Below are 12,898 nucleotides of genomic sequence, written 5' to 3' on the forward strand. Positions count from 1 at the left end.
AATGAGTCTTCCTGACCTTAGTCCTAGAACTCTATCTATTTTATTGCCCAGCTGTTTACCAACTATCTAGAACATGGTAAGTATTTAACAAATGCTTGTTGATTTATTGTTGACTTAGTGGGTGATATTGTTTACTGTCATCAAACTGGATTTATCTACTTTGTGCATTCATACACACATTCATACAACTTTTTCTCTATCCTGATCTCCAGCTCCATATTTCCATCTTTCTCTTTTACATTACAAACCTCTATAAAGGAATGATAGAGAAAGCAGAAATTGGTTCCTTGGCCTAAAAACAAAAGCACATACCTAGTGGTGAGCTAGAATGAAAAGTTGCTCTAATTAGTGAGTGATTCAATTACTTGCTTATTCTTCTCATTGGATTATATTCACAGATTCCACCTGTGCCTATTTTCAAAATGGAAAAAGACATTGTGGTCATAGTAGGTGCTTTATTCATAACCTAGAAAATCAAAGGGATTTCAGTAACATGCAGACAAATAGTTATCCCTTTTCAATAATAAGTTAAAGATAGAAAGACAAGACCCTTATCCAACCACAACTTAAAATATGGTTGAACCTGATTTCCCATCAAATGTTTTGGCAATAGTTATTTAAGGACTATTTAGGGTGAAACAATTTACTAGGACAGTTAAATGATACAATAAACAGAGTACCAGACCTGGAGTCAGGAAGATCTCAGTTCAAACCTAGCCTTAGATATTTCCTAGCTGTGTGACCTTAGGTAAGTAACTTAAGCCTGTTTGGCTTAGTGTCCTCATCTGTAAAATGAGCTACAAAAGGAAATAGCATCACACCAGTATTTTTATCAAAAAAAAAAAAAAAAAATTAAAACCAAATGGAGTCAAAAAAGTCAAACATAACTGAAAAACAACAATTCACTGATTCCGAAAGAAAGTGGAGTTCGAGAAAAGTTTAGTCAAGGAATGAGTGAATAGTGAACATACTGGAATAAGAAAAGGGTTTAGGATTCTGTGATTATGTGAAAACCAGAATTATGAAGGAATTATAACTTCTCAATATTAGCAAGACATTTAATATGCAACCTAAGAGATATCTGCAGGAATATTTAGAATCATATATATATATATATATAATGATCACAGAGCAGTACTCTCACAAAGCAATAGGTTGCATAGATACCCACAAAATATTAAAAGAATGCATAATATGTTCTCTAAAGAATTGAAATAATTCTTATCAACAAGAATTTCATGGGACAATTTTTTGGTTGGTGATAACTACAAGAGTGAAAGGAAGTCTTCACATGGATGAGATCATAGTTCCATTGAGGCAATCAAACATTTAAGTTGTATAGTCATCTCTGAAGTAGGTTAAAACTTTTAAGAGACCTTTTGCATTGTCACTGAACATTTTCTCATTGTTCAATAATCATAGCTTTGAAATAAATCTTCCTAAAGTTGCAGAACTTAAAAACTGAATACTCCAAAAGATGGTAGAGATGAAAGTTATAATCAGTTCAAGAAGAACAAAGATAAAATTATGGATGATAGATGTAACAGAATCTAGAGGTATTTGGGAGCATCCCTACCTTGACTTTAGAGATATATGCGCCATAGAAAAAAAATCAAATTGTCACATAAGCTACCCCTCAATCTCTTATGTCAGAAACAAGGCTGTGTCTCCATAGACCATGGCACTGACACAAGGTGGCTTTCTCAGATGGTTTAAAAAGAGTTTCCTCCTGGTTTCTGTTCCCAAGAGTTCAAATACAACTTAAAAGGAAGAAAGGAAAATTAACTGTTTGTGTTGTGTACCTGTAGTCCCAGGAGCAACTTCTGTCAATGGGAGAGGGCTCGATGTTGGAGTTATAACTTGATTTGAAGTAGATTTTAGAGGAAGAGTTGCTGTTGTTGATTTCAGAGTGACTGAAGTCAACTGGTGTGTCATTATAGTCGTTAGGTTAGGAATAAATGAAGTGGTTATTTGGAGAGCTGTTGTGGCTGTTGTAGGCGGACAAGTTGTTGTAGCCGGATGAACAGTTATATCAGGAAGAGGAGTTGTAGCCAACTGAGTAGCTGTAGCCGGCTGAGTTGTAGTCAACTGAGTAGCTGTAGCTGGCTGAGCTGTAGTCAACTGAGTAGTTGTAGCTGGCTGAGTTGTAGTCAGATGAGTAGTTGTAGCTGGCTGAGTTGTAGTCAGATGAGTAGTTGTAGTCCGGTGAGTAGTTGTGGTTGGACCTGAAGTACCCAAATAAAAGATATATCTGCCATCAAGTACAATCCAAGAGAAATACAGATTTAAAAATAAACACAAAACAGAGAACATACTCAGTTAAGAATTTCACATTTCTAGTCCTAGAAGAATCTACTATGCAAAACATTCAGATTTGCATAAACTGACTCTGATGGCTAAAGACTAGGTGTTACTTAAGTACGTGGATTTTGCCTAACTCTCATAAGCCAAGAAGGACCCACTTATTTTTAGTGAACATGAAAATATATACCTCAACTGCTGAGATCAAGAAGTCAATTCAAATTTTTCCAGAGTAGAATAATCACTATCAGTCAAAATCACTTTATCCTACATATTATAAGTTCATATATAAGTAACTTGTGTGTATGCTTAAAAATACAAATAACCAAAATTGCAAAAGATATGAAAGTGAGAAAAGATTTATCAGAAATAATTTTATCTCAAGAAGATAAACTATGTCTATTTTGGAAGCATACTTAGATTCAGCTCTAGTCTTTGCTACTGCATATATTATTTAATCTTCATCTCCCATCAATCCTAAAAAAAACAATCTCTAGCAACACTGAGTCTCATAAATCTGACAATCTCCTTTCCAAACACACAAATTTGGGCTTACCTTTCTCTAGCCGCAGAACTATTTCCTTTTTGATATCATTAAACCACCCAGGCACCTCTATCCGGCAGCAATATGTGCCACTATCACCGATATTTGTGTTTTTGATTGTCAGGGTCACATCACCTCTCCCAATATTTCCTTGAAGTTGATATTTTGAAGATTTTGACCATGTCATTCGTCTTCCATCAGTCCTGACAATTTCTCCATTGCATTTGTTATTGGGACATTTATCTTTTCCCCAGCACATCACATGATTCTGTCTATCTGTAACACTGTAGAAACAAGGCAACTGTACAGAGTGACCCAAAAACCCTGTCACAGTTTTTGAAATGGCTTGGGCTATATAAAAAAAGAGAAAAAATAAAGTCAAACACACAATTTCCATGTTTTCTTTTCTACTGCTTCTTCAACAGAAGTTATACAAATTTTTGTTCAGTCATTTCAGTTGTATCCACCTCTTCATGATCCCATTTGGAGTTTTCTTGGCAAAAACACTAGAGTAGTTTCTCATTTCCTTTTCTATCTAGTTTTACAAATAAGGAAACTGAGGCAAACAGAGTAAAATGATTTGCTTACAGTAACAAAGCTAGTGTCTGAGTCTAGATTTTAACTCAGGAAAATGAGTTTTCTTGATTCCACACCTGGAACTTTACCCACTACACCACCTAACTGTCCCCGTTATACTAGTTCTTCCCTTAAAAGTGATTATATTCTTATTTTTCCTTCTCTTGAAGGAAATGAGTATGGATACTAATTTTCTTTTGTTGCTATGACTATCCCAATTCTTCCATTATATTATCAACATTAGATTGCAATAATAGCATGCTTTCCTTTTCATACTAATGCATTACTAATTCCACACCCAAAAAAGGACATAGTTGGTGACATATTTTCTAGCAATCATAATGAATTTGCACTTAACCTTCCCATCCAGACCCTTTTACAGTTAATGACACCCACTTATGAGATGACTACCAAGAGAAGGGTTAATGTCTCTGGTCATATATGTATTTTGCTAGAAGATATTCCTTTTGAGATTTTGTTTTTATGAATATATTTTATTTTCACATCACCCTTGCTTCCAAAAACATTCCTCCCCACCTGTTAAGTCATTTCTTGTGTGTGAAAAACAAAAGTAAATCAGGTTATCAGTCACCATTTTAACCACACCTTGATTTTGTTGTTGTTCAGTTAACTGTGCAAAACTTTGTGACCCAATCTGGATTTTTTTTTTCAAAGATAGTGAAGTAGTTTGCCATTTCCTTTTCCTGCTCGTTTGACAGGTGAGGTAACTGAGATGAACAGAGTTAAGTGATTTGCCCAGGATCACACAACTAGGAAGTGTCAGATTTGAACTCAGGAAGATGAGTTTTTGTGACTCCAGGCCCAGAGCTCTATCCATTTTGCCATCCAGCTGCCCCCCCAAACATGCTTGATAGTATATGCAATACTTCCTGCTTGTGGAATCCCATTTCTGCAGTAAGGGGAATAAAAGGTGGTTTTTTTCTCATGCTAGCACATATTTTTATAAAGTATTTTGCAAATCTGTCTTATCTTCCCCATTGCTTCAATAATTCAAGGGCTTAATACATTGTAAGTGGAAGGACATCTGCCAAACCCTTCTTGGTCTTATTACAAAGTCTTTCTATTACAAAAACAAATAATTACCCTGTGGGCAACATAGTGATAAATCTATCTGTACCTAATTAGTCTGGTCTTCATAAGACAGACAGATAGCTTATTACCATAATGACATTTGAAGGCCTTTTGCCTTGGTAAGATCTACAAGAGATGGGGTCTACAAGCATAGCTTCCAAAAAACACAGGTTTATCTCCAAATCAAAATAGAATTTAGTGAAGGTCGTCAATCAATAAAACTTATATGTTGGAAAAAATTCCAAATAATCTTTTTCTGTGTGTATGTATGTGTGTGTGTTTGTGAGTATGTGTGTTTGAAGAGAGGGGATTTCCTTTCTTTGTATCCCTAGTGCTTAGCATAATGCCTACATCATAGCAAGCCTTTAAGAAATGTTTGGTTGGTTGTTTTTTTTTTTTTAATTTATAATAAGATTTTTTTATTTTTCAAAATACATGCAAAGATAGTTTTCAGCATTTACGCTTGCAAACCTTATGTTCCAAATTCCCCCCCCCCCCCCCCCCGGCCCACCTTCCCCTTCCCCTAGACAGCAAGCAATCCAATATAGGCTAAACATGTACAATTTAAGAAATGTTTGTTGACTAACTGATTGATGCATATTATAGCACATGAAAGAAGATAGAGCTGTATGTGTAGATCTGGGAATGCATTTTCTATTTCTAAACAATGTCATAAATTGTTATAATTTAAAGGACATGAGAATAATATACCAGAAAGAATTCTAGATTGGAAAGTAAGATCTTCAAGGTAAAACATGGGTTCAAATGCCTGATCGACTGGCTATTACCTTTGTGACTGTGGGCAAGTTACTCCGCCATTTGGTTTTCTTACCTGGGAGATGGGGGATTTGACTAGATAATCGCTAAAGATCTTTCCAACTCTAGAGCTAGGATTCTATGAGCCACTGATCCCTTGGAGCTCTACATGCTACAACTGAAATGATAAAATCTATATCAATAATGTCTGACTCTAGATTTTAACTCAAGAGGATGTCTTACTGATTTCACACCTGGCATTCTATCCACTGCACCACCTCGTTACCCCACTTATCCTAGTTCTTCTCTTAAAAGTGATGACATTCTTATTTCTCTATTTTTTTAGCCTGGATGCTCATTTACTTTTATTACTACGTTTATCCCAATTCTTCCATTATATTATCAACATTAAATTGCAATAATAAAATCTTTCCTTTAAATACTAAAGCGTTACTGATACCACACCCAAAAAAGAATATAATGACATATTTTTCTAGCAATCTTAATAAATTTGCACTTAAATGTTCACATTTTCTCATCCAGACCCTTTTAAAACTAATGACACAAATTTAGGAGATGACTAACAAGATAAGGCCTAATGTCTGTAGTCATCTTTCCTAAGTATCAAAGTCCTCTCAACATCTAACTTTAGGTCAGTTTATTCACATAAATAAACTTTCTTCCAGGCAGCAAGAATGTAAATCTTCCAAATTGTATGGGAATGAACCCACACAAACCAGTATGCATTATTTGCTTAATGCTTGATGAATTTAAATTCCCACCTTGCCCTGATGCTCTGATTCTTAACATTTTTACTACTTCTTTTTATGGTTGTTTTTAAGTGTGTCCAACTCTTTAAAACCCCTTTGTAAATTATCTTGGCAAAGATACTGGAAGGATTTGCCATTTCCTACTCCACCTCTTTTTACAGGTGAGGAAACTGAGAAAGACAGGGTTAAGTGACTTGCCCAGGATCACACAATAAAAATTGTCTGAAGCCAGATTTCAACTCAAGAAGATGAGTCTTTCTGACTCCAAACCTGGCACTCTGTGCACTATGACTCTACCTAGTGGCCCCTGTGAGCACATTTTTTTCATATGTTAATAAATTATATTCAATGAAGTTGTAAAAACTGAAAACAAATTTGGCAACTGACTGGATATGAAGGTGAGAGGTAGTGATGACTAACCACATTTTGATCATGGGTGACTGAAAGAAAAGTGGTACCCTCCATTGAAATGAGGAAGTTTGGAAGAGGAATAGTTTGGGGAAAAAAGGTAATAAAATGAAATCTGTGATATAAATAAAAGCTTCTTAAACTGTGGTTTGTGATCCCATATGAGGCTCTTTAAGTGAATGTGGAGGTCACAAAATTATGATTTATTATGAATAAATCTTTAATTTGTATAACTATTTTATATGCCCATATACCCAGAGATGTATAAAAATTTCTTGGGTGAACAGTGCTAACAAGTGGAAAAATTTTTAAAACTCTGAATATATATATATATATATAAATCCACAGAGACACACACATACAGTGATCACAAGTGGAAAATTTTTTTAAACCCTGAATTTATTTATATATATATATATATATATATATATATGTATAAATGCACAGAGACACAAACATACATACATATATCACAATTCGTCCACTCCTTTTTAACCAGGAATACTCATTTTGTCTCACACAAAATGAGACAGGATGCAAGAAGATGAGAAGGATTTTCACAAATCACAGCATAGAAGTATAGAATCTGCCCAGCAGAGATGATCTGAGAAGTGTGTGTTTATGTAAAGGGCAATGGGAAGGAGATTTTCTTTTCTTGCTCAATTACTGGCATGGTGCCAGTACAGGGTTAGAATTTAATCACTTTGAGAAACTAACTCTCTATGAACTAGAGAAGGGATTTTTCTAAAGCTCAAATTGGATCAAATCACATCTGTGGGTCTTCTCCTGTGCACACATTCACGCCCGCATACACACATATACATAACACATTCAGGAAACTCTAGTGGTTCCCTATTGCCTCCAGGATCAAATGCAAAATGATTTGTTTGACATTCAAAGTCTTTCATGAAACTACTCCCATACCCCACCTTTTCAGTCTTCTTATATCTTACTTCATAACAACAGTTTGTTCCAGTGACACTGACCTCTTGGTTGTTCAATGAATAAAGCAACCATCTTTCAATTGGCTTTTTTAAAATTTGGCTTTCTTCTACTGACACCCCTGGAATGCTTTCCTTTCTTTGCTCTCCCTACTGATCTCTGACTTCTTTTAAGTCCCAACTAAAAAGCTCATCTGAAGAAGGAAATGGCAATACCAATCCAGTACCTTTGCCAAGAAACCCATACAGTGTTACAAGAGTTGAATAACAACAAATTAGAGACCATCTATTCCACCATCCTCATTTTACAGAGGAGAAAATACAGCCCAGAGAGTGCTGTTATATGCCCAAGGTCACATAGATAATAACAGAGCCAGAATTTAAACTCAGGACTTCTGGTGCCCAATCCAGCAATCTTTCTATGAAATTATGTAGCAGTATCCTACTAGTTCCCATAGAGTATTAAAAAACTGACTTCCATTGGGTTTAATCTAAAAAGTGAGCCAATCAGACGAATGTTAATGCAACAAAGTTACCAAACTGCCTCCTATCTGAGAGAGGAGAACATGGGAGTCTAATTATTGATGAGATAAATATAACCAATTTGTTTTAAAAATTGCTTATTAAGTGCTTATTAAAGAAATTGACTGTAACTGGATTCACACTTGTCTTCCTTTGTTCTGTTTTTCCACTCAGAATGATATAACATCCTCCTCATACCAAAGTTAGAGAGGATATCTAATGAGTGTGTTTTGAAGGGACTATAAGATATTCTTTTAGTTTATCCTTCTCCCTAGCCTGAAAATCTTCATCATTAAAGATCACTTTTTTGGATTAGTTGGAAAAAATGAAGCATGATCCCTAGAAGGATATTTAAAATTCATTCACTCAATAAATTTTGGTAAGTATCTACTGTGATCCGGGAATCATTCTAAAGGTTATACTTATACAAACAAAAATGAAACAGTTCCTGCCCTCAAAGAAATTATATTCTCTTGAGGGAAACAACTAGTAAACTAGATAAATAATATAAAATATACACAAAATGAAGACAAAGTATTATGGGAGAGCATTCTAACAACTGAAGGATTCAGGAAAAGCAGTATGTGCTACCTGAAAGTGGAAGGAAAAGTGGAGTCAAAGAGCCAGCTAATTTTCTTCCTTTAAAATTTGAGCATGGAGTGGATAAGGGAAGGCAGCTAGGTGGCACAGTAAATAGAGTACAAGTCTAGGGTCAAAAGACTCATCTTCTTGAGTTCAAATCTGGCATCACATTCTTCTTAGCTGTTTAATCCTGGGCAAGTCATTTAACCTTGTTTGCCTCAATTTCTCTCTCTCTGTAAAATGAGATAGGGAAGAAAATGGCAAAAAAAAAAAAAAAAAAAAAAAAAGGTATCTTTACCAAGAAAACCCCAAAGACAGTCACAAAGAATTGAGAATTATTGAAAAAAAAAAAAAAACTGAATATCAACAATGGATTAGGAAATGGTTAGGAACAGAATGGAACATTATTTTACTGTTAGAAATGATGAATAAGAAAAATCTAGAGAAACATGAGAAGACACATAAATTAACAATTAAGGAAATAGAACCAGAAAAACAATATATACCATATATATAGGGAAAAAAATTAAAAAGAAACTGAACACCTAACAATTATAATATCTTTGTAGAGGTTGGGGACAATTTGTGAAAGACATTGAATTCACTATCAGAATTGGGTGACTGATGCATTAATTTAACTAAACTGTTTTTTTCTTTTTTTATTCTTTGTTGCAAGAGATGTTCACTGGATAGGAGAGGGAGAATGTAACATTCAGAAATGAAATTTTCTCCTATCTCTCAGATTGGCTAAGATAACAGGAAAAAAATAATGATAAATGTTAGAGGGGATGTGGGAAATCTGGGACAATAATGCATTGTTGGTAGAGTTGTGAAATGATCCAACCATTCCGGAGAACAATTTGGAACTAAGCTCAAAGGGCTATACAATTGAGCATACTCTTTGACCCAACAGTGCCACTACAGGTCTATATCCCAAGGAACTCATAAAGGAGGGGGGAAGATCCACATGTGCAAAAATGTTTATAGCAGTTCTTTTTGTGGTAGTAAAGAACTGGAAAATGAGTAGATGCCCATCAATTAGGGAATGACTAAGTTGTGGCATATGAAAGTAATGGAATATTATTGTTCTATAAAAAATGATGAACAAGTTGACTCTGAGCAAAACAAACAGAACTAGGAATACATTGTACACAATAACTTCAAGAATGTGTAACAACACCCAGAAATGAAGGTTATATCAAAATGGAAGTTTTATTAACAAACATTCTAACCCATTAGCCTGAATGCAATTATGAAGATAAGCTCCTGGAAGATAAAAACTATTTTAATTTTAGTCTTTGAATTCCTAGTACCTAGTATAGTAATGGGCAAATATTTGGTCTGGAGTGAATGCCTATTCAATTCAATTCAACTGAATACTTTATTAGCTTAAATAGTTGCTCCCTTGTTAAAAATAGAGAAGAGAGTCCTATGACATAAAATGAACAGATCTGAATTGGGAGTTTGGAAACTGGGATTAGGGATAGAGGAAAAGGTGGAATACAAAATAATTCTTCAGAAGCATGGCTTCAGTTGGGGATTTCAAAAGGGAAGGAAAAAAAAAAAGAAAAAAGAAGGGTGATAGGAGGCATCAAAAAACCATATACACTACCTCTCTCCCCACCACCTACACACACACACACAATTAGAAGAAAACCCAAAGCAAAAACAGAGTCTAGAAAGCAAATTTTATCTAATTTACCATTTTGTATTTTTACAGGCTATTGGTTGGAATGGGTCAATGGACATAAAAGAAACATTGCCCTATTGGGAACTCTTTTCTCCCTTTATAGTAACATGAAATACCTGATTTCTTGAGTCCAATTTTAGACTCATAAATAAGGACAGTTTCATAGCTTTGATTTAGGACAAAGATATAAGGTATGATACAGGTAAAAATACATCCTCTTGGCAAAAAATAAAGACGGGGGACTCATAGAAATTACTGCTCAAATGGCTAGAAAAAACTCTGGTTTCTTATCAAAGACAGATAGAGCACTGTTTTTATTCTTCACATTACTATGTTAAGAGAAGCAAGAATTTTGTGGTCAAAACCAAGAATACCAAATATTACCCAAGATAGGTGACTCAAAAGGTTTTTACTGTTTTTTTGTAAATCAGAAAATAAGATAGGTATGCTTTGTTAGCTTCATCCAGAGCTCTGATATGTATGTAAAAAAACAAGTCTCCTCTTTTAAAAAATTTTTGTTACATAAGATGTCTTTCTGAGTTATAAGGACAGGGGGGCATATTTGAAAATAAAGGTTATTTTAAAACAAAAGATAAGAATTTTTAAAAATATTTTAATAAGTTGTAAACATTTTCTTGGAAATATCAAACTTTTAGAGTCTGAAATAGTGCCTATAAATCACAGAACTGACTTAGAAGGGATCTTAGAGAGCATCTATTCTGACCTTCTTATTTATAGTTGATTGAACCAAGACCTATAAAAGTAAAATGATTTGCCTAAGATCACACAACTCCTAAGGAATAAAATTAGAATACAAGGCTATGCCTTCTGATTCTGTGTCTTGTATACTTCGCAGTAGATCACACCAGCTCCTTAATACTTATATCATCAAAAATTACTTCAACTTGTGACTTTGCCTATTAACAAGTGATTTGATCAAACTCATAATGAACTGGGTCAAACTCCTAGATCTGATGAACCTAACCAATCTAGTTCCTTTAATATTTCTCTGCAAGAAAAAAAAAGCGAAAGTTATTTGTTTAGTTTCGTACATAATATATATTCTTAGTTTCATACATAAAATTGGAATCACAGACTGTGAAAGTTAGAATGACCTTAGAGGCAATCTAATTCAACCTTCTTATTTTTCTTGGATAAGGAAACTGAAGTCCCCAAAATGGAAGTTACTTGACTTGTCATACAGATAATAGTTACAAGAAATTAAAATTAAAAGAATTAGGCTTTGAGTCCAAGACTTCTGACTACAAATCCTACACCATTCAGAATAACTGCTGTGTCTCTACTCAATCAAAGTCTGGACTAGAAACTTTGTCTTTAAATTTACATCCCAATGTTCTTTCCTCTATACCAAATGTCATCCTTCATTTGTCCTTGATGCACCACCCAAAACTATAAAATATAAAATAGAATAAAAGAAATATCCCCAAAAGCTTCTCTACTTCAGTAAATGTCCCCTGACTACACAGCAGTCAGGAATGGAGCTGAAAAAACTGAGATGAGCTCAAATCAGAATAAACATCCCAGTGACTACGGCTGAATTAACAACATCTACCAAAGTATTTTCTGCTTTCCATTTTATGTTACCCCCCTGCATCTGCTGCCTCCAATGTAAACATTTTCACAAATTCCGAAGCCAGCAACTGGGCAGCCCCCTACTCTAAAAAATAAAATAAAAGGACAGGAGAAACCCTATAATAAAAAGAGGGGAATCACTTTACTCTTCACTGAGGGATATCTGATTTCAGCAATTCATCAAAAGCATAAGGTGCATACTAGTGAATCATCCTCTAGGGAGCTGTGCCCAGCAAACCTCAGAACACTTACTCAGACAGAGCTCAATAACCATCCAGAAAAGGAGCATTCCACTGGTCATTTTGGCTGATTCCTGACCCAGAGATTCTGTGACTTCTTTCAAAATGCATTGCTTATAAATGCTAGAATGCTGACAGAGTCAAACTCTTTTAGTTTCATTTCTCTTTTTGCCTCAATATTTTTTTTTACCTTCTCTTAAATGGCCTCTCAAGATATGGGATTTGCTGAGTATACTTTCCTAGATACTGGGGAAATGAGGGGGTTGGATCAAGGATGCCTGTGTGTATATGGTTGCATTTTGCAATCTTAGCAAATTCTTGACATTCTGAGGGGAGATAGCCTAAAAGATCAAAATGGTGGGGTTTAGTTTGTTTTTGTTTAACATTTTTGATGGTCTCATGGGAGCCTAAGAGAGGTGAAACTGATGTTTGCTTCCATCTGACACTTGTATGCTATCTTTCACCTTGATTCTTGGAAACATTTTGCTCTTAATACTAAATGTGAGAAAAAAATTAGGGAGAACATACAGTAACATAAGCAAAAATGTTAATGCAGTTAATGCAGTAAGAAAAAAAAAAAAAGAAAAGGTGAGGAGAGATGCTTCCTTGGGGTGGTGATGATGATCATGATAATGATTTATGGCAAAGTCAAAGCTTAGGAAATTCCATGGAGATAATTAGGCCAGAAGATGAGGACAGCTAGGTGATACCATGAATAAAGTGTCAGATATGGAATCAGAAAAACTCATCTTCATGAGTTTAAATCTGGTCGAATTATAAATAAGTCTGATCAGACTGTAAGCAAATCATTTAAGCCTCTTTATCTGTTTCCTCCTTTGTAAAACAAAATGGAGAAGGAAACAGCAAACCACTCCAGTATCTTT

The 12,898-nt window shown here is 34.7% G+C and overlaps 1 protein-coding gene across 1 annotated transcript in view; it reads right to left on the reverse strand.

The window, feature by feature from the left end:
• LOC100930663 (T-cell immunoglobulin and mucin domain-containing protein 4) overlaps positions 1 to 12,128 on the reverse strand; it is a 38,825-nt gene extending 26,697 nt beyond the window's left edge. The window contains exons 1-3 of the mRNA XM_012552010.3: positions 12,028 to 12,128; positions 2,858 to 3,196; positions 1,803 to 2,225 (exon numbers count right to left, since the gene is read on the reverse strand). Coding sequence (XP_012407464.1) covers positions 1,803 to 2,225; positions 2,858 to 3,196; positions 12,028 to 12,076 — 811 coding nt within the window. The 5' untranslated portion in view covers positions 12,077 to 12,128. The remainder of the gene's footprint in view (positions 1 to 1,802; positions 2,226 to 2,857; positions 3,197 to 12,027) is intronic.
• Between the last annotated feature and the right edge of the window lie 770 nt (positions 12,129 to 12,898).

This window comes from Sarcophilus harrisii, chromosome 2 (genome assembly GCF_902635505.1).
Source record: "Sarcophilus harrisii chromosome 2, mSarHar1.11, whole genome shotgun sequence".
NCBI lineage: Eukaryota > Metazoa > Chordata > Mammalia > Dasyuromorphia > Dasyuridae > Sarcophilus > Sarcophilus harrisii.